This window comes from Chanos chanos, chromosome 9, assembly GCF_902362185.1.
Source record: "Chanos chanos chromosome 9, fChaCha1.1, whole genome shotgun sequence".
NCBI classification, from domain to species: domain Eukaryota; kingdom Metazoa; phylum Chordata; class Actinopteri; order Gonorynchiformes; family Chanidae; genus Chanos; species Chanos chanos.
Window position 1 is genome coordinate 19,189,383 of NC_044503.1, and position 21,391 is coordinate 19,210,773.

At 40.7% G+C, this 21,391-nt stretch overlaps 3 protein-coding genes and 3 non-coding genes across 7 annotated transcripts; 1 reads left to right on the forward strand and 5 right to left on the reverse strand.

Annotated features, from left to right (window-relative positions):
* Nucleotides 1-130: 130 nt before the first annotated feature.
* Nucleotides 131-2,270, reverse strand: surf6 (surfeit 6). Of its 2 annotated transcripts, XR_004025574.1 has the most exons (5): nt 2,177-2,270; nt 1,663-1,893; nt 1,436-1,518; nt 326-1,292; nt 131-169 (listed from the first exon to the last, which is right to left on the reverse strand). XR_004025574.1 is itself a non-coding variant. In XM_030784575.1 (4 exons), exons 1-4 carry the CDS (start codon nt 2,268-2,270, stop codon nt 594-596), a joined length of 1,107 nt encoding a protein of 368 aa, XP_030640435.1. In that variant the 3' UTR covers nt 308-593. The 2 variants fall into 2 exon arrangements, 1 of the variants encoding a protein (XP_030640435.1); XM_030784575.1 differs by lacking the exon at nt 131-169 and having other exon boundaries at nt 308-1,292.
* Nucleotides 2,271-2,924: 654 nt separating this feature from the next.
* Nucleotides 2,925-11,126, forward strand: surf1 (SURF1 cytochrome c oxidase assembly factor). Its single transcript, XM_030784881.1, has 9 exons — nt 2,925-3,059; nt 3,370-3,433; nt 4,751-4,878; nt 6,635-6,717; nt 6,943-7,134; nt 7,998-8,070; nt 8,974-9,136; nt 9,738-9,819; nt 10,957-11,126. Exons 1-9 carry the CDS (start codon nt 2,997-2,999, stop codon nt 11,021-11,023), a joined length of 915 nt encoding a protein of 304 aa, XP_030640741.1. The 5' UTR covers nt 2,925-2,996; the 3' UTR covers nt 11,024-11,126.
* Nucleotides 11,127-17,726: 6,600 nt separating this feature from the next.
* On the reverse strand, nt 17,727-21,383 carry rpl7a (ribosomal protein L7a). Its single transcript, XM_030784882.1, has 8 exons — nt 21,359-21,383; nt 20,642-20,762; nt 20,207-20,356; nt 19,901-20,041; nt 19,086-19,165; nt 18,583-18,713; nt 18,275-18,344; nt 17,727-17,883 (listed from the first exon to the last, which is right to left on the reverse strand). The coding sequence occupies exons 1-8, from the start codon at nt 21,359-21,361 to the stop codon at nt 17,779-17,781; spliced, it is 801 nt and encodes a 266-aa protein (XP_030640742.1). The 5' UTR covers nt 21,362-21,383; the 3' UTR covers nt 17,727-17,778.
* Nucleotides 18,424-18,496, reverse strand: LOC115821908 (small nucleolar RNA SNORD36). The gene has a single exon (XR_004025597.1). It is a non-coding gene; the product is annotated as a small nucleolar RNA SNORD36 (small nucleolar RNA).
* On the reverse strand, nt 20,497-20,569 carry LOC115821911 (small nucleolar RNA SNORD24). The gene has a single exon (XR_004025600.1). It is a non-coding gene; the product is annotated as a small nucleolar RNA SNORD24 (small nucleolar RNA).
* LOC115821907 (small nucleolar RNA SNORD36) lies at nt 20,833-20,909 on the reverse strand. The gene has a single exon (XR_004025596.1). It is a non-coding gene; the product is annotated as a small nucleolar RNA SNORD36 (small nucleolar RNA).
* Nucleotides 21,384-21,391: the final 8 nt, after the last annotated feature.

Sequence of the window (21,391 nt, forward strand, 5' to 3'; positions counted from 1 at the left end):
AAAACAGCTTCCTGTGTGGGCGGGGTCTACGAGTTTCTTTTTGTATTGATGCCAAAGCCGCATCTCCACACGCTGGTCAGAGGAATGCCGTAGACCTCACCATCCAACTTTCCATTTCACCTCAACATGTAATCACGAATTGTACTTTAATGTATACTCTGAAATGTACCTTAAAAGATAAGAAACCATGATCACAATGAAAAGTAAACAACATTCTTTAAAATATAATAAAAATATTTCACAAACAAACTGTTTATTATGCTAAATATGCTGAATTTCAACATTTATTACAAAAGTTTTCAGGTGGTAGTACAATAGCTCTCACAAGAATGTCCACAAGTTTCCCATGTATGGCAGGGACAGGCTCATCTGTTCATTCATTCCTTCTCCTGGAATAACAGTAAGTCTAAAATCCTAGTGTGAACAAGGAACACAGATCATATCCCTTTACCAGGAACCCATTCATAATCAGTGCTTCCATGTCTGAGGACAGAACCCCAAAAAGCACCCAAAACAACCACAGACTTCTCATCCTGCGACTAGATCCTCCTCTATCTTTTTCACATTGTTTTTCTTTTATATCCTCCCTCTCTCTACATTGCAACCTTTTTCAGATCCTCTGGTAAAACACGGCCTCTCTTCCGCGCCTTCTGTTTGCGCTTCTCCAGCTTGTTCTGTTTGCGTTTTTGGATGTTTCTGCGTCTCTTATCCTGTCTCTGCTGCATCTTCTCCACAACCTGCTGACTCCGTTGAGTCCATTTCTTTTTCCTCTGCTCCTTTCTTTTTTCTTTTCGTTTCAGTGAGGCTCTCAGCAGATCCTCATTGTCTTTGATCTTCAGACCTTCTGCCTTGTACAGTACATTGGACCATCTCATCTTCTCCTCCTCCCTTTTGGCTTTTCCCTCATCTTTCTCTTTCAGCTCCTCCACGCGAGCTTTCCTCTGCTCCATGCGTGTCAGGAGCTGTTTATAATTCCGCCCTGTCAGAGGAGTAAAACTCCCTTTCACTCGCCGTTTCTTTTTCTCCTTTACTTTTGTTTCTTTGTCCTTGTACTCCTCACCCACCTCCACCTTGTTGAAGACCAGGGAGATCTTATCTTTGCCTGGTTTGTCTGCTGAGGGGACAGGCTGAGGAGCAGGTACACATTTCTTCTCCTCCTCTGTGCTTTCCTCTGCGGTTTTCTCTGCTAGCTTCTTCATAAGGAACTCTTTTTTCTTCCGCTTTTTACGTTCCCTCTCTTGCTTCCGTTTCTCACGTCGTCTTCTGACTTCCTCTGAGTCTTTACCAGGTCCCTGGGCAAGAGGCGGAAAAGGACAGGTGGAAGATTACGCTCTAAAACATCTATAGTTGTGACTGAAGCTACAGAAATGGAGAGACATACTAAAACTGTTTATCAACTCTTGTTTACTTCATATATTTTCTGAAGACTACAAACCTGTCCACGAGATTCTTCAATTTTCTGGTGAAGTCTCTGACGTAATATATCTATTGCAGAAAATTCAGCCTGCAATGTCCCACCTGACAGTTTAAAAGCAATACCTGGTAAGTTCACCTCTTCACAGGCACATATAAAACCATCATCACAATATAAAACCATCATCACCAATGAAACGGAGCACAGATAAAATCAACGGGGCTGTAATGAATAAATGTGGCACTCACCTCCTGTTTTTGGTTGTGCTTCCGTGGTGCTGTCATTCTGGATTTTGACGTTTGCTGCACACTGTAGTATACCACCAGGTTGGGCCTTCGCTGTGTTGGCTGCAGCTCTCTGAATACTCTTTGCTCTTGCTTTCCCATTCTTTGCAGAAACTCTGTTCATTTTGGCCACTTGTTTGTTTTTCTCCTTCTTTTTCAGTGCACCTGCTTTCCCAGCAGTGCCTCTAAATTGCACTGGAAAAAAATATATAATGATTTGTTCCTCTTTATTAGGTTCAGCAGCCAACTTGACAGTAATCATGGACCATATTTTCTGAAACAGAAGTTCTAACAATAACCTTTGACAGAAGCTCTACAGACTGTACAAACCAACTGACAAATAGACATGATATATAATAGACATTATCAACAATATCTACATTTTCCTGTTGTAATCAGCATGTACAGATTTGTTTGGCACTGGTCCCAGACTTTGATCGGACCCTGCATCGCTGCGCACGAGGTAATATTTTCGTACCGTTGTCTGTTTTTCTGAGATCGTGGTTCTGAGCTGCACACGTCTTGCGCGTCAGTTTCTCCAGGTAGTCATATTTTTCAGCAAGGCTGGCCATCTTGGCTGAAAACGATGACAGAGCATGTTCTATGAAACATTTACATCATCTTCTCCACTTCAGTAATAAGAATAAGATAACAACGAAGGGTTTATCTACATAGTTCGCTAAGGCATATTCCATTTCAACTGTGCAGGCAATTCCTCACATGCTAAACTAATTCTCTAAATCCATGAAGGCGATTAAGAACAGTCAACAAACGAAATCCAACTAACACTGATGAAAGCCACAATGACAGACAAAGGAATGGCTTTAGCATTCTTTCCTTTTTACCTGAGGTCCCAGAGAAAAAACTATTAATCCAGAGATATCACTGCTACCACTCAACAGGGTGTTGAGCAGCATAAATATGTAGTTCGGTACGCGTGGAGTAATTTAATACTTTAGCTGAGCCTCAGCGGCCATATACTGGGATACCCTGAGAAAACTAGATATAAAGTCAGCTAAATAAACTGGTTTCTTCGACGCCTGAACGTAAGTCCCACACAGTACATGCCACCAAAACACTACACGTGCGAGGCTGTTTGCGCCTGCGCTCGAGCTAGCCTGTCACCGGACATAGTTACACTGAAATGATTCCTCCTCGAACAAGTACCGTGTTGTCGCAGTGTTTTTTTTGTGTTTTACCAGTCGTCCAATGTTATGTAGCCGACCTGCTTGGCACTGCTCTCGCCCGGCAGGAACATCGTCTGACGCTTTTCTTCAGCAACGGGAATTTCTGTAAACATGAACAGCTTGAAGTTTCTGCTGTCATTGCCCAACAATACATTGAAGATCATTCGATGCCATGTATGTACATGCGTTGATCAGCTACATTTCCCTCGAGCACCTAATGGTATTGTAGACACTCAAATGAAAGTAAACACACTCATTAGCTTTACTTACATTATTTGCTTGTTGCGTACTTATTCCTTGAATAGTACCACTACCTAATGCAATTAAAATTAGTATCTGGAAATCATGCGCAGATAACAGACGATATTTTGTTGCTGGTTGAAAAATGTAACGTGTTCGTTTCCTGTCTGATTCAGGCATTTGCACTGTCTGTTCCCTTAAATCACCACGAAAAATTAGGGGTGTATTTATGTCACTCTTACAGAAATTCACTTTCTCCCCAAAGAGGACCCTCTTTGTGTCGCCACAAATCTCTCGCATTTATGGAGGTAAGACTGTGTGATCACACGTGCCAGGCACTTTGCTTTAAGGGTTAGCCACACATACAGTGTATCACACACTCCTATACATTACAGATGTTACATAATTGTCTGTTGTCCATTATCGGAGGCTATGCTTCTTGTGTAATGTAGTGGATGTGGGAGGTAAGGGAGATAGAGATATAGTCTGCGGTGAATGGATAGGATTCCTCAGCAGGGCAGCCCAAAGCTGCACCAGAGACATGCTACCTGTATTATTAGTGAATTAACAGAAGGCATAGCTGGGCCATTCCATGTCACTGGAACTATAGGCATCCACCACACCATCTTAGAGTTGGCTGACAATACACTCTGATGTGACATATCCCAAAATTTTTAGCTTCCTACTCCCAAAACTATTCTGTACAGAATTTATTTATTACTCGTGAAAACTACCTTTAAAGCATTTTTCGGTCACAGGCATTTTTCTGATCTTTGGGGCTCAATAAAAGTCAGGAAAATAAAAATGTACAGAGCTGATTTCTTACAGTTGGGCACACATTTATGGGCAGTTTAGGAATAAATAGCCTCCGGAATGATTAAAGGATTAATGTAGTTTTGGATGTACCTTATGGGCTATAACTCAGACAATTGGAATATTGCATCATCTATACTATTGATTACAAAATTGACATAGAGCACCAGAAAGTTTGAAAATAACAGTAAGTCATGCTTGTTTTCCTATAAATGCCTCAAACCGTTTCTTGCAGCTCTTGAGACAGTCATCTGACAGTGTGTACTGTCTTCAAGTAAGAACCAAGTCTTGATATTCCGGTTGTCTGAAGACACTGAACATACCAAAGTTGCAGTCTCTACTGACATAGTCCAGCAATCTCCAGATTTCCAGGAAAATTACCCGCAGCCAAATTTGTGACAGTTGTTTATGACAACAGTTGGTATTTTGGGGTGATTAGAGAGAGGTCAGACAACCAACAGGATGCCATGATGTCATTCATGAAAATGACTCGTGCACTCATCACTTGAATTAGGGACAACTGGATAAATGCTAGGTACCATTTGTTCAGGTGATTTTCCAATCATCTGAGTTATAATAATCTGACTAATCTGTAATCTGTGTAATCTGACTTTGTGTGTATGTGTAAAATGACTGTGTGTGTGTGTAAGGTGTATGTTGTGATGATATGTAGACAGTAGAAGTACTTTATTGGTCACACACACACACTAGAGCAGAGAACAGTGAAATGCAGCTTCTGCATTTAACCCGTGTGTGTGTAATCTGACTGTATGTTTGTGTGTGTGTGTGTGTGTGTGTGTGTGTGTATGTAGGTGATGTGGTGCGTGTGGGCCAGCGCTCCAGCTCCACGGCGGCTCAGGCAGAGAAGGGTGAGGACTCTTTCCTCAAATGGTTTCTCCTGCTCATTCCTGCCACCACGTTTGGCCTCGGAACATGGCAGGTACTCTGTCTGCACTTTCTGCTGGTTTGGGGTTTTTTCTATATGCTTGATTGATATGTATGTTTAGACTTGGAGGAGATTAACTAGAGGCTGTCCATTCTCTGTTATTAATTCAGTTAATAAAGATTTAAAAACAGATAAAAGGGAACATCAGTGTGTCCAGAGATATTCTGTCTTAACCCGTCTGTGTTTTTATGTAGTATTTAGTAGAAGTATTTGAAATTCTACCTGAAATTCTACCTAGTTTTAACCTATCATCATGGGAAGGGTACTGGGCACATTTTCACAAATGTCTCCTCACAATTCAAACGTAAGTGCAAATTTTCACCATTTTCTCCTCATCACGGTGGCTCAGTGGTTAGCACTGTCACCTCACAGCAAGAAGGTCCTAGATATGAATCCCGGCCATCCCAGGTTCTTTCTGTGTGGAGTTTGCATGTTCTCCCCGTGTTTGTGTGGGTTTCCTCCAGATGCTATGGTTTCCTCCCACCACAAAGCCATGCATGCTAGGATTTGTATTCATAAGACTCCTGTCAGAGACCTTGACCAAGGTACTAGGAAAATAGACCTGGAGTTGGTCCCCGGGAGCCGGCAAAGGTGGCTGTCCACTGCTCCTCGCTCATAGTGTGTGTGTGCGCTCACTGGTGTTGGGACGGGTTAAATGCAGAGGCGCTATTTCACTGCTCACTGCTCAGTGTGTGTGTGACAAATAAAGTCAGTTTGTTGTTGTTGTTAATTCAAACGTCAGTGCAAATTTTCACCATTGTTTCCTCATAATTCAAACATCAGCACATATTTTCCTCATGTTCCTCATGCAGCTGCACAGATATGTAAGAGAGATTTGGACAGATATGGTCTTTGTTGTTCACATTTGTAAATCCCTTTAGTATATCGATATGCAGCTTTCTCAGGATGACTGGTTCAGTGTAGCTTTGCAACTGAGAGATGAATGGTAAAAGATGAACGGTAAAAGTTGCTTGCTCCATGAGATAAATGTAAACAACATTGCACATCACTCAGTAAACCAAGCGCTTGTAACAAGTTGTTCTTTGTTTTTGTATCTGACTTTTAAAAAAACATTAATTATGTCATTTTGAGCTTTGCGTGAGTTAGGTTGTTTTAAGTCATAAATAGGCCACATTTTAGGAAATAAAAGTACAAAAAGATATGTGGTGCCATAACATGTAGCAGAATATCCATGGGACATTTGTGAAACTGTTAAGTATTCATGTCAACTGTTATTAATGCGTCTCTCAGACCTTTTCATATAAAGTTCTCCTGGGACAAATACAGAGGTAAAGAGTTTAATTTGAATCTGTATGTCAGTAAGAGAGAGTTTTACACTCAGATGTATGTCAGTGAGAGTGTAACACTCAGATATATGTCAGTGAGAGTGTGACACTCAGATATATGTCAGTGAGAGTGTAGCACTCAGATATATGTCAGTGAGAGTTTAACACTCAGATATATGCCACTGAGAGAGAGAGTTTTACACTCAGATACGTGTCACTGAGGGAGAGTTTAACGCTCAGATGTATGTCAGTGAGAGAGAGTTTAGCACTCAGATGTATGTCAGTGAGAGAGAGTTTAGCACTCAGATATATGTCAGTGAGAGTGTCACTCAGATGCAAAGTCTCTTACCGCAAGCAGCATTTCTCTTCTGAGTCTGATCCAGTCTAATCTAATCCGATTCTGTCTGGTCCAGTCTGACTGAATCTGGCTCAGTGTGTGTGTCCTGTTTGACTGTTGTGTGTAGGTGAAGCGCAGACAGTGGAAACTGCAGATGATAGATGATCTGAGAAGCCTGACCACAGCCGAGCCCATCCCCCTGCCATCTGAGTGAGTGTCTGTCTATTAATTTCTCTATGACAGACAGATAAAGTAACTGCTCCTCCTGTCTTCTCTCTGTGTCATTTCTCCATGACAGACAGATAAAGCAACTGCTCCTCCTGCTCTGTTTCATGAGCTGAGAGCTGTAGGCATTTGACACTTTAGTGTAATGAGCTGTAGCAGGGAGAATGAGTGTGTAAGGACACTGTGCAATAAACGGTGTTTCTGTTTCAGTCCTATGGAGCTGAGAGATTTGGAGTACAGGCGTGTGAGAGTGCGTGGACGCTTTGATCACAGTCAGGAGCTTTACGTTCTGCCGCGATCGCCCGTCGACCCAGAGAAAGAGGCTCGTGAGGCAGGCAGACTGTCCTCCAGCGGAGAGAGTGGAGCCAATGTTATAACCCCATTCTACTGCACAGACCTGGGGTAAATACACATCAATGTCATAACCTCACTCTACTGCACAGACCTGGGGAAAATACACACCAATGTTATAACCCCATTCTACTGCACAGACCTGGGGTAAATACACACCAATGTTATAACCCCATTCTACTGCACAGACCTGGGGAAAATACACACCAATGTTATAACCCCATTCTACTGCACAGACCTGGGGAAAATACACACCAATGTTATAACCCCATTCTACTGCACAGACCTGGGGTAAATACACACCAATGTTATAACCCCATTCTACTGCACAGACCTGGGGTAAATACACACCAATGTTATAACCCCATTCTACTGCACAGACCTGGGGTAAATACACACCAATGTTATAACCCCATTCTACTTTACAGACCTGGGGTAAATACACACCAATATCATAACCCCATTCTACTTTACAGACCTGGGGTAAATGCACACCAGTCATGGTTAACAGGACTGAGGAAAAAACTATATCTGTTAGCGAGATTATTTTTAATAACATGACACACTGAGTCCATTTCAGTCTAAAACATAAACTTTTGTCTGTATCCTTGAGTATTTGCACAGCATTGGATGAATCTGTTGAAACTGCTCTTAACTATTACTATATCTGTAATGGATTTACTCTATAATACTAGATTAATATCTACCTGACTCTCTTATAATTCCAGTCACATGTAACTCATGTTCTACAGTACCACATTTCCATATCTGTCTCAGTTACACTCATACAGTTACACTGTGATTTAAGTTGGCTTCATAATGTTCTGTACTCGTGTGTTTGCCTTCAGGTTCACAATTCTTCCTAATGTTTGGTTTTCTATTGTAATGTTCTGTACTCATGTGTTTGCTGTCAGGATCACGATTCTAGTGAACAGGGGCTATGTTCCCAAACAGAAGATCAGACCAGAGACCAGGATGAAAGGACAGGTGTTTCTCTTCACCCTCGTTTTCACACTTCTACGTTCTCAGAGTTATCTGCATTACATCTGAGTGTGTGTTTCAGTGTATGTGTTTCTGAGTGTGTGTTTCAGTTTGTGTATATCTGAGGGTGTGTATATCTGAGCATGTGTTTCTATGAGTGTGTTTCTGTGTGTGTATTTCTGAACATGTGTTTCAATGTGTGTATATCTGAGCGTGTGTTTCAGTGTGTGTGTGTTACAGTATGTGATTATCTGAGTGTGTGTTTCAGTGTGTGTATATCTGAGTGTGTATACTGCAGAGTGTACTTTTATCTCAGTTATTCACCTGAGGATGTCTTGGTCTCCGTGGGTGTGTGCGTTTGTGCGTGTGTGCATGCATTTTTGTGTCTGTGTGTCCTCTTTGTTCACTGATGAGATGTGTATGTATAGATGACTGATGTGATGTGTGTGTATTTGTGTGTATAGGTGACTGATGAGGTGTGTGTGCATTTGTGTGTACAGGTGACTGATTAGATGTGTGTGCGTTTGTGTGTATATGTGACTGATGAGATGTGTGTGTATTTGTGTGTATAGGTGACTGATGAGGTGTGTGTGTATTTGTGTGTATAGGTGACTGATGAGATGTGTATGTATAGATGACTGATGTGTGTGTATTTGTGTGTATAGGTGACTGATGAGGTGTGTGTGCATTTGTGTGTACAGGTGACTGATTAGATGTGTGTGTGTATAGGTGACTGATGAGGTGTGTATGTATTTGTGTGTATATGTGACTGATGAGGTGTGTTTGTATATGTGTATATAGGTGACTGATGAGCTGTGTGCGTATATGTGTGTACAGGTGACTGATGATGTGTGTGTGTATATGTGTATATAGGTGACTGATGAGATGTGTGTGTATATATGTATATAGGTGACTGATGAGGTGGATCTGGTTGGCATTGTGCGGCTGACGGAGCAGAGGAAGCCGTTTGTGCCACAGAACAATGTGGAGTCAAACCGCTGGCACTACCGTGACGTGGACACCATGGCCAAGGTCACGGGGGCAGAGCCAATCTTCATCGACGCAGTCCTGGGTTAGAGCTGCTTTATACAAACATGAACATAGATTTATACACACATTCGAACACAGATTTATACACACATTCGAACACTGATTTATACACACACGAACACTGATTTATACACACACTCACATAGATTTATACACACACTCACATAGATTTACACACATTCGAACATAGATTTATACACACACGAACATAGATTTACACACATTCGAACATAGATTTATACACACACCAACACTGATTTATACACGCACAAACTTGGATTTGCATACACATGAACCTAGATTTATACAAACACAAACAGAGATTTTGGGGCAAGGTCTTTTTTGACAAAGTAAGAAAGAGCTGCCTTAAATAAGCACCACATGATTACGCAAAATCCAGACATCTCATTTTAACACAAACGTGGATGACTGAGACCTCTAAAACAAGGTGTTGTGTGTAGTTACTCTGCTTTTAACTTCAATTTTAGTTTTAGTAACACATCTCATAAAGATGAAATAATCAGTGTTATCGCATCTCTTTTTCTGAATCTTGTAATGAATCTCCAGTGCATGCATGCAGGGTTTGTATGGTTAAGGGGTTAATGTCCACATTTTCTGCGCAGAGTGCACAGTACCAGGAGGACCAATCGGAGGCCAGACGAGAGTGACGCTGCGTAACGAGCACATGCAGTATATTATCACATGGTGAGAAATGGGAGACATCTCTTTCATTTATCATTCATTAGTGAGAGAAAAAGACATCTCACACATTCCTGTTTGTTACATTTTTACTCTTACTGCCTTTTAATGGAGGCTTAACCATAAGCAGTGTAGTGCACTGTACCGAGGCTTTGACTTCCATCATAGAACTGACTACGTGACATGAAAATGAGCTGTGTTATGACAGCGCTGTGTCAGTGCAGTACAGACCTGAGTACGTGACGTGAAAATGAGCTGTGTTATGACAGCGCTGTGTCAGTGCAGTACAGACCTGAGTACGTGACGTGAAAATGAGCTGTGTTATGACAGCGCTGTGTTAGTGCAGTACAGACCTGAGTACATGACGTGAAAATGAGCTGTGTTATGACAGCGCTGTGTCAGTGCAGTACAGACCTGAGTACGTGACGTGAAAATGAGCTGTGTTATGACAGCGCTGTGTTAGTGCAGTACAGACCTGAGTACGTGACGTGAAAATGAGCTGTGTTATGACAGCGCTGTGTCAGTGCAGTACAGACCTGAGTACGTGACGTGAAAATGAGCTGTGTTATGACAGCGCTGTGTTAGTGCAGTACAGACCTGAGTACGTGACGTGAAAATGAGCTGTGTTATGACAGCGCTGTGTCAGTGCAGTACAGACCTGAGTACGTGACGTGAAAATGAGCTGCGTTATGACAGCGCTGTGTTAGTGCAGTACAGACCTGAGTACGTGATGTGAAAATGAGCTGTGTTATGACAGCGCTGTGTTAGTGCAGTACAGACCTGAGTACGTGACATGAAAATGAGCTGTGTTATGACAGCGCTGTGTTAGTGCAGTACAGACCTGAGTACGTGACGTGAAAATGAGCTGTGTTATGACAGCGCTGAGTTGGAGCATTACCTCACTGTGGTGCTGTGTCACAGAGTGCATGGTGTGACTTGCCACAGACTGACACAGGCCCTGACTGGCTGATGCCTTGTTTCTGTTATCAGATTTCATCTTTATTTTTATAACAGGAGCTGATCTGTTGTCAGGCCTCTGTGAGCCCATCATGGCTGTTTTATCAATGTAAAATCAACACAGCAGATAAATTAGGCTCACTTACTCCACCTTTTTAAACATTATCTGAATTCTTTCCTTAACAGGTACGGGCTGTGTGCAGCCACCTCCTACATGTGGTACGCAAAGTTCATCAAACACATTAAATTATAAATCTCTCTCTCTCTCTCTCTCTTTCTCTCCCTGCCTTTCTTTTTTGTAAATAGCCATCACCTGGTATGAAGTGGTTATTGATTATATTAAAAGTAACTGGGTATTCTGGCAATAGTATAAATAAATAATTACTTTGATTTTTGCTTTGTTTTATTTTTAAGTAACTCTCATATGTATGTGTTTGGGAAGTCTGAAGGTGAAAATTCCAGTTCAAATCCAATAGACATCCAGCAGAACACCAGTAGAAAACCATTTAAAAACCAATAGAAATTTTAACTGGTTCCTATTGGTTTGTATAGGGCATCTGAAACACATTCAACTGGTTTCATATCTGGTTCCTACCGGAATGCCCAGTAGAAAACCATTTAAAAACCAATAGAAATTTCTACTGGAATTGGTCTGGTTCCAGATAGAAGCTACTGGTCTCAAACGCTCTGTATTGGTTTTGGCTGGCAACAACTAGGTTATTGAGTTCACAATGGTGTCAGAAATGTTCCAGTTGGTATTTAAATGGATTAAACTAATTTCTATCGGTAGAACCTGGAATTATAGTGAATACATCATTGCATTTGATTAATGTTGTAACTGTTTACTTCCACCACACTCACACAGGCCCAGAACACACACACATCAGAAAATGTTTTGTTTGATTGATTTAATAGGCTATAGGGTGCATTGGAGGATGGAAATTTCTAAACATTTAAACAGCAATGTCCAATTCCAGGCTGCTTAATAGGCCTAAATATGGTTAACTAAGCATACAACATTCACTAGTAATGGTACAATACAGGATTTCACTTTTAAAATCATACTTTGTCATTCTTAATGGCGGTGGCCTCCAATCTAGGGCTGCCTTTCCTGATGGGTGACACTGTTTCTTTCCTTATTTCGGGGAGGGGGCCCTCTTGTTCTCCAGACACTGTCTTGGCGAGTTCTCTTCAACTGCATTATATAAAATCCGTATGTACCCCAGAGGGGAAATAAATAATTTATACCATAAATAAAAATAAATAAATACAATTATATCAAATTATAATTATATAATAATTACAGGGCTGCCAACTTTTGAATTCAGCTTGGAGTGAGATTTTTTTTTGGGGGGGGGGGGGGTTTGTTAGTACTGTGTGCTTACCCATCAAAAAAAAAAAGAGAGAGAGAAAAAAAAAAAACTTGGCATCACAAGGCACAAGGAGTGTACAGTATTCCCGTACTGTTCCCTTACATTTATTGTCAAATGTCAAAACTGAATAGTGTTTCCTTAAATGTACTGATAACATGGAAAGTTCAATTCACATTTCTTTTTTTTTCCAAGTTGGCTGCCCTAAAACCCTAAAACCTACAACCAAAAAGTATAAAAGAAATGATTGGCTGATAACTTTTTAATCAAATTGAATAAACTGTATATAGGTCTGGGGGATAAACGATAGCAATATGTACAGCGATAGACACTTCATCAATAGCAATAAGAAAACTGTTCGATAGAATGTTCGATAGTTTCACTTGCATTTATTAAGCAAACCGCCAGGAAAGCACATAACAAATACACAAAGTTAGGTCGCATGAACAAACCCAAATCATATTCCCTCCCTGGCACATAAACAGCCTATCATTGTTCAAGTTGCCACTTGATGAACAAAACTGGGATGGCGTTATTCAATACTTCAGACGTTTTATTGACACAACTCATCAATCACCTTGACAGATCGGAACTAACCGCCCATATCTTGCACAACACTACATATAGCCTACCCCTTAATCACTGCGCATACAGATACACACACAAAATAGTCCCCGGACAGCTCCCTCGCATGACAATCATGTCCGTTGATAATGGAGCTTGCTACGAGTGACACGCAAACAGCCATTTAACAGGTGTATTGTTCAGATGCACCATCGAAATGTGACACGACAACGTGGAGGAGGAATATGAGTGCAGAAGGTCTGGAAATTGTTGATAAAAGTAAGGTAGTTAAATTCTGAGATTTCGAGAATAATGTCGAAATATTACAGGAAAAAGTATTGATAATACGAGATAAAGTCGTAATTTTAGAAAAAAGGTCATAATATTACGAGAACAACGTAAGTAAAGTAATTTTAGGCTACGTGTTATTTTAGAGTGGCAATGTCAGAGGAGCAACCTGCCGCTTGCGTTAAAATGAGGAACATAGAGCATCCTGAGCATACTTTAAGTTTCACAAATAATGAAATACTTAATCTTTTGGCACATCAGCACCACATTATCATAATCATCAGGACTTTGCTAACATTGTGCAAGAAACTGTCTATTCCGAAGAAAGAACCACACGGACTTGGAGGAAATTGCTTCTTTTGTTACGATTTTCTTCTCTTAATATTATGATTTTTTTTTCCTCGGTACGACTTTTTGTTGAAATATGACTTTATTCTAATTAAATTACGACATTATTCTCGTAATATTACGACCTTATTCTCGGAATCTCAGAATTTTTTCCCTTAATGTGACCCTAATAGTCCGTCGTACAAAATAAAGTGGTTAAATTCTACCTTTTTTTCTCCTGGTACTCATTAAAAATAGGTCAGTAAAATGATCAATAATTATCCATATCGACTGAAATGAAACATTTTATCATGATAAATTTCAGCGGTATCACTCAGCACTAATTACAGACAAATAAGATCATTTTCGTTGACAGCCGTGGTTTGTTTCTTTAGAGAACAATAACTAGCAGCTAACGTTAACTACAATGCATGTCCAAATGTTTCACTGGTGCCGTATGTTTTATCAAGTTTTTAAGCATAAAACGATGTAAATAAGTGCTGCAATGCTGCAATAACTTTGCTAACCTTGCAGGCCAGCTCTACAAATTTACACCGACGGATCCTTAGTAACACCCGACGAATTCATAAAATTAGACAAATAACCGTTGCACTTATGTATTTGTTCCTTGAGCCTTGCTTCACTCATACCCAGCGGGTTAGCTGCATAACCACAAAATCATCAAGATTGGCTGCTCCACCAGAACGAACATCGCAATGATTTGTTGTTGCACTCACTGCTGTTCCTTCGCTGAAAAATCACAGACACAGGCCTGCAACAACAGGGCTGACTACTTCATCCGTGGGGTATTGTATGCGAGTGTGAGTGTGTGTGTGGGCCCACATCCGTCGGACTTTTGTTCAATTCGTGTTTGTTTTAAAAGAGTAGTATACTGGAATGAATATTGATATCATACAGTGTTGTATTGTTATGGTTTTATTTAAATTTACAATCAGTTTTGCTGATTGAATTTATTTAAATAGTTTTAACCGGTTGTGTGGTTATTGATCCTGGTATCCTAGTTTAATACTATTATGGGTTTTTAGTGATTGTAGTGGTTACTTTGTTTAACGTCAACTTTACACAGCACGGGACACCTGTTGCTATGAAAACTACAAATTGTACAGTACCGACTTCCACCATTCCTTAAAAATCTATTTGTGCTTGTTATTTTTTATTTATTTATTTATTTCCTCATTTTACATCCAATATTCAACTTCCCTTACTATTTCAAATACAGTATTTATTCATATGAACAAACAACCAATTATATTCATAAATTACTTCTTTTAATATATCTAGATAAGGAAATCTTTAGTGCTGGTTTAGTGAATAACACACATATTCTTTAACCCTTAGTGTAATTTATTTAATTCAGTCAGTCAATCATTAAACTTATCCTCTATAAGATTTAGAAGAGATCCGCCGTTAGAAAGAACTCAGGCCTTTGCCTCAACTTAGATCGGGGTACACGTAACTATGTACTCACTAAACGCATTAACAGCAGCAGGCATACACAATATAAAGCCGTATCTACAAACAGCTGTTGTCTGGCCAGCCTAACGTTAAGGTAACCAAAAAATGAACGGTAGCAATCGTGTGCTACATTGAATACAGTCTCATCAGTGGGAGATACAAAGGGGACACACAGGGAACTGATTCGGTAACGTTACCATCTATCTTTACCTATCAATATAACTCCACTAGCATACAAGCCCACGAAGTGAGTACTTGTTTTTGTCATATGTAAAAGCTAAAGTAAGTCAAAGATAAGTTAAACACTGAATGCTACCAATTAGAGTAGCTTGCTTACCAGAGAGTAGCAAAACTTGGCCTTGGTAATAGGCTCCATCATCCAAACACCCAGTACTTGGTAGTTTTGTCGAAATCGAAACATTTTATAAGAGAATTGGGAACAACAGCCCGATAATTATTTTCCAAGTACCTGACCAGAACAAACTTTTTTTTTACTGCCAACTAAGGTTAACTGTAGACTGTAGCTGTAACGTTGCGTTTTAATCGAATGCGAAGCGAAATTCGATTGATTGCTTGGTTTTGATTGCTTGCTTTAGCGCGACGTTACTGCAAGGATTTTTCATTACACCAATCAGATTACTCAAGTGGGGCTAGAAGCCACGCCCCCTCCCCGGTCTTCAGTCATGACGGAGGACAAGTTGATCGTGTAATCAAAATGCTTGCTTTGATATAATATAATTGTTTCAGTAAATAGTGATCATGTCCAAATAAACAGTGTGTGCACTTCTTTGGTCAGCTTATAGCCGGCAAAATATAATTAATAAAAATTGACAATAGGAAGGCAGAAAACTTTCTTTAAGCAATATACAACTTTAAAAATTTGTGTTTTTAAATTGAAGATGAATTCATATTCAATTTAAAAACACTCATTTTTAAAAGAAACACTAACGCTTAAAACGTTTCACAAATGACATTTTCAAAAAAACAATGTATTCTCTTTAGTGCACTTTGTTAATTGAGTAATCAAACAATTCATTTCATTATATTTCATTATTTTTGAGTGCATTCTCAATTTACAACACTTTCTCACCAAGTGCCAAGGTATTGGGTCTGTTGAAACCAATTGTTTCCAGCTGAAATAAATAGCAGACAACACCAGTTAGCCTACATCCTATTGGTTTCAACTGGGCGGATCTTGTGAAGCAACCACTGCCCAGAGCTCTATTGGTCTAAATGGTTTCTACTGGTATTCTTAACTGGGCAAACCATTAGAATCTGAAAACCCAACTGGAAATAGTTGAAACCAGTACAGACCATTAGAGACCAGTTCATCCCAATAGACTAGCTACTGGATTTTCAGCTGGAAAAGTGAAGGTGTGGGGTAAAGGTGACATATAGCGTGGCTGTCTACAGTCCACCATGATCACACACACACGCGATTATCACATTTGGCAATCCAAAACATTTAACAATAGCTCATTAGAAACCATGGCAACCAAGTGCATATGAATCGTACCTCCACAAAATCTACTGGGAAGCTGGTCAAGACTCTGCAGTGGCCAATTCATGTGTGAAAATGATTCCTCATGCTCCTTGAACCACTCTCTCACAATTTTAGCCCTATGAACCTTGACATTGTCATCCTGGAATATGCCCGTGCCATCAGGAAAGGAAAAAGTCCACTGATGGGATAACCTGGTCATTCAGAACATTCAGGTACTCAGCTGACTTCACTTTATTGCCACATTACGTTGCTGAGCCTAGACCTGACCAACCAAAGAAAACCCAGATCATAACACTGCCTCCAGAGGCTCCAAATTCAAACAGCGACTTTTTTTGGCCAGGCAGTGTACAAAACATTGAATTAAAAAGTCCAGTTCTTGTTAGCCTGTCACATAAACTGATGTTTTAAATACCTCCCCTTTTTCTAGCAGACATTATATTTCCATATTACTCGTTTTCATATTATTACCATATACTTCCATATTCCAGATATTAACCATCTCAGTGAGCTGTCACACAAGATACTGACAGAATTATCACATTGAAATATTTCTAGTTCATCATTGTCTTTGAAAGGTAATTCAACAGTCTACTGACTGGAGCAGCCAGGATAGGTGATGAGGAATGAGTGTTTCGTCTTGAAGATCCTGCTGGGATAGACCAAGGTGCCATAGAAAATCGTTTCTGTTATAGAAACTGAAAACAACCCAAGAACTCTTGATTGTTAACAAGTCTTGAATATTAATTAGTGACTGATCAAGCTGAAATCATATGTGAAAACAACAATTTGTTCTTTAAGAGAACATGACCATTATCTTAATTTCATGTGAGGAGAGGCTTAGGTTTTCTACTGTTGTCAGTTTGGTTCTTCCACAGAAAGAAAAAGACGGATCTGGAACGGAGGGCAAGTAGTCATTAAGTCGGTTTGACAGTAATTCATATTGGTCATGAGTACCATCTCCTTCAGTCGTCTGCTGAATGAGACACTCCTCACGTCCAGCATACACAGGCACTAACTGTTTAATGAACTGCAACACAGTGCTAAAAAGTATACTGACAGTGAAAAACTTATCAGAAAGGACTGTCCGACCTTTATCATCCATTACCAAACTTATTCCGATGTGTGTAAGCCCAGCATCTGATGTGCACTTATTAAAATTCTGCCATACAATGGCCAATAATCACTTAACTTAAAAGGCAAGACAAAGAACTGGAATCTTACAAGCACAAATGAAATATCAAAATATGAAAGACTGAAAAATGCCATTTTCCAGACTACCCAGCACTACATGCAGAAGCAATCCTGAAGGAATAAACTCAATGCAGGGAGATTACTGACTCACTGAATGCTACCATTCCTCTTACGTATAAAACATGAAAGCACCTGCTACAGGGCCACACACACACACACACACAGAGCACCAGCCGTTTCAGGGGATTTTTCTTTATTATTTTTCTATTAAACAAGTGGACTGAGAGCTTAACCCAGTTTGGTGGCAAGCTCCTTGGCCTTAGCCTTCTCCAGTTTGGCGATGCGAGCTGTGGATTTGGGGCCCATAATGTTTCCACCCCAATGACGACGAATCTGAAAGAGAAAAATCACAAGTTCACAACTCAACTACTCAAATATGCCTGTCTATAGAGGAAATGGCTCCTCCACTGTCCATTCACCTTTAAAATAACACAAGAATGCATGCTACTGAAACAGCATGGTGTGTGCTTTTTACGCAGGCACAGTGGTACTCGTTGCTATTGTAACAGCACAAGCTGTGGCACTAAGATGTAGTACCATCGCTGATGAGATGAAGCAGTGGTTACAGTTAAGACCACTAACAAGTGCTGGTTATTAACAGAAACAGTGACAGTTGTGTGCAGTAGATGGCAGAAAGAGAAATATCAATTAACAACTCCTTAAACGACTCAACCTTGTCTATAGAGCAAAAAAGTGAGGGCCATGTGCAGCAGACAGTGGTTACCTCCTCGTATCTGTCGTTGTAGTTTGTCTTGATGGCTTCCACCAGCTTGGCCAGAGCAGCCTTGTCCTCACTGTGGAAAACAAAAACTCAGTTGTATCTGTGTACAGGTGAAAGTCTGATTACACTTCCTTTGCTATGCATGCACACCTCTGGTTCAGGGTTAAAAAGCTCATTTAGAACCACACAGTTTGTTCAGCTGAAGAAATTCACACATCATCACCAAGGTGCACTGATGACTAAATAATGAATTATTAACAGTACAGTATTCTGAGTGATTGTGATTTGCATGTTAGACATGGTGAACTCACGGGTTGGTCTGGGTGAACGCGACGCTCGTGCAGGTCTTTCTGTGCACCAGCCTGCCCAGTCTGGCCTTGCCCTTTACAATGCAGTAGGGAACACCCATCTTTCGGCACAGGGCTGGCAAAAACACCACCAACTATAGAGGTAGATACTGTTCTTTAGATTAAACCAACTCCAAACAACAGGCTATTTCACCAGGAGACACAGTAAATCTTCAAACATCAGTGCATTCATCGTTTCATTGTTCATGTCAACGCCAAATACAATTAAATCCATCTGCAAAAGAGCTGCTCTCTTGACTGCTGTCAGTCAGGGCTATAGCCACCACGTGTGCCATCAGGTCTATGGCCACCGCGTGTGCAGATGGAGAAAACAAAACATGCTCTGCACTAAAATATAACATACCCATTCATTATGTTAAAGCTTTCCATGGGACAACATGAGACACAAACACAGTGATCTATTCTTTCCATCTTTGCTTTGATGTCACTGTAGACTGCACACTCACCTCAATGGGGTCCACATCATGAGCAATGACAACCAGTTGAGCCTTCTTACTCTCCACGAGTGTTGTCACAGTGTTCACACCTGCACAAAGACACGCACTTAAACACACAACTCTGCATCTGTGAATTCAATGACTCCTCACAAATGTATATAAACAAATAATTCAGGGATGATTGTGTGTATGAACGCTCGTGGTGTGAGGGTCCAATTATTGGTTAGTCTCATCACCAGATTTTCTCAGAGATCATTTAAATACAGAGGCCAGTGTGGTTGAGCCGTACAAAATCAGCCAACAGTTTATCACCAGACCTAACCAGGGCAAACAAAACCAAAGAAACTCACTATTTAAGCCAGTGTTTCTCAATCCTGCTCCTGGGACCCCTGCTCTGCATATCCTCTATCCTTGCTCTGAACACACCTGATTAATGTGATTAAAATGCTCTTGATTAAATTAGGTGTGCTCAGCCAATCAAAAGTGCCACTGATGAGTTCAGCCAAGTAGGTAGAGCAGGGAAAGGTGGAAAACATGTAGAACAGGGTTCCTCCAAGAGCAGGATTGAGAAACACTAGTTTAAGCAACTGCTAAATAGGCTGTGCCCACTGATTTCGCTAACATTGTGATTTTGGTGGGTCACATTTCTGTTTAAGCTTACATATAATTTTCCAAAGAGACCATGTCCTTAATAATCTGCCTGATTGTCTGACAACCTTCAGCTTGCCTTGTACAGTAATCTATTTACTGAGATAAAAGGACTAAAACACAAATCTCTCTTTTGTGTTGCCAGGGTTCTGACTGTTAATGCCATGTTGGCACACCTGCGCGGAGAACAGGGGGCCTCTTAGTGGGCACGTCTCCCTTCCCAGCGGCCTTCTGTTCAGCACGAGCCAGCAGCCGCTGCTTTTTCTCCTGCTTGGTCTCGGGCCGGTATTTATGGGCCAGCTTAAATAGCTGAGTGGCTGAAACAGCAAAAAAAAATCAGTTATTTTCATACATTCAGTAATCCTCCACTACAGTCAGAGAGGCATGTACGAAATCCAGGAGCAGGCACAATCTCTAACGACTGGTAGGTGTCACATCCATAAATTACCATCACTCTCTGATGAAGGCATGTGGCGTCTTACCGGTTTGCCGATCCAGCGCCTGGGTAAACTGGTTGATTGCTGGTGGAACCTTCAGACGTTTGTAAAGGATGGCACGCTGGCGTTGCAGCCGGACGTAACGCGGCCATTTCACAAAACGGGTCAGATCTCGTTTGGGTTGGATGTCCTGACCTGGAGAAGTATGAAAAGTGATTTACGTTGCTCACAGTAACTTAACTGACATGACAGAGAAGAGTCACGACCTCAAAGTGACCACAGGCCACAACACACAGCTCTCGACAAAATACGTCTCCCAACAAACTATGAACTAGTGCATCAGCGATCTTGGTGGTTGGTTGTCTACATTTGTGGTTAAGATAGCAAATATTCTTTACATCATCTGCACCAGTTTGCATTTCATTCCAGCCATGTGTTATTGACAAGAATCCGTTACACGTGTTAAGCAATAAAACTCACCAATGCCAAAGTTCTTGGGCCTTTTCTCAAACAGTGGGTTCACCACTTTCTTGACCTCATGTTTCTTGGCCACTGAAGGTGCGGGTGCAACCTTCTTCCCCTTCGCCTTCTTTCCTTTAGGCTAACAAACAACACAGAACTTAGCACACAGACGGCATCCGCGCACTGAAATACACTGGGTATATACGGCTGATGCTCAGGGTTAAAAAGCTCGTATTTTAAATCCACACCATTGGTTCAGGTGAAGAAATTCAGAACATCATTGCAAAAGCCGCGTATACACGATGTAGCCACTGATCACAGTATTAGAACGGTTCGTAGCTAGGTTAGCTGATGTGACGGTACATGCAGACGCCAATTTAACCGGTTGGTGACACAATCAGGATTTCGGGTACATAAGTATATAACTCTACAAAAATGCCTTCCTGACATGCTACCACTGCCCGTAAAATGCTGTGTAGCGGTCAGAAAAAGTACAGGTATTTGTATGAGCTAACACAAACCTGTTTTTCTATTAGCAGTTTCAGGCATTTCTGCTAACACCTAGTCGAAAACTTTTATTATCAAATCTATCAAATGAATCTAGCAAATATTCACATTAACTGCACATACAAGTTGTTTTCTTCACATATGCCACGGTTTCGTTAAATCGAAACATTCTTTAAAAGAGATGTTTGAAGATTTACAGAGCTACGTCTCAATACGAAATACACTCACCATGATGGATCAGACAGAAAGGAAGAGGAAAGG

Excerpts from the sequence above, each read along its gene's own strand:
- surf6 (XM_030784575.1), bottom strand. The coding sequence starts at position 2,270 with ATGGCCAGCCTTGCTGAAAAATATGACTACCTGGAGAAACTGACGCGC. Across the intron at positions 1,894-2,176 it reads TCTCAGAAAAACAGACAACG|TGCAATTTAGAGGCACTGCT; the intron begins GTACGAAAATAT and ends ATTTTTTTCCAG. Across the intron at positions 1,293-1,435 it reads TTGAAGAATCTCGTGGACAG|GGACCTGGTAAAGACTCAGA; the intron begins GTTTGTAGTCTT and ends CCTCTTGCCCAG.
- surf1 (XM_030784881.1), top strand. The coding sequence starts at position 2,997 with ATGAACAGCTTGAAGTTTCTGCTGTCATTGCCCAACAATACATTGAAG. Across the intron at positions 3,060-3,369 it reads TGAAGATCATTCGATGCCAT|AAATTCACTTTCTCCCCAAA; the intron begins GTATGTACATGC and ends TCACTCTTACAG. Across the intron at positions 3,434-4,750 it reads AATCTCTCGCATTTATGGAG|GTGATGTGGTGCGTGTGGGC; the intron begins GTAAGACTGTGT and ends GTGTGTATGTAG.
- rpl7a (XM_030784882.1), bottom strand. Across the intron at positions 18,714-19,085 it reads ATGATGTGGACCCCATTGAG|TTGGTGGTGTTTTTGCCAGC; the intron begins GTGAGTGTGCAG and ends CTACCTCTATAG. Across the intron at positions 17,884-18,274 it reads ACAACGACAGATACGAGGAG|ATTCGTCGTCATTGGGGTGG; the intron begins GTAACCACTGTC and ends TTTCTCTTTCAG.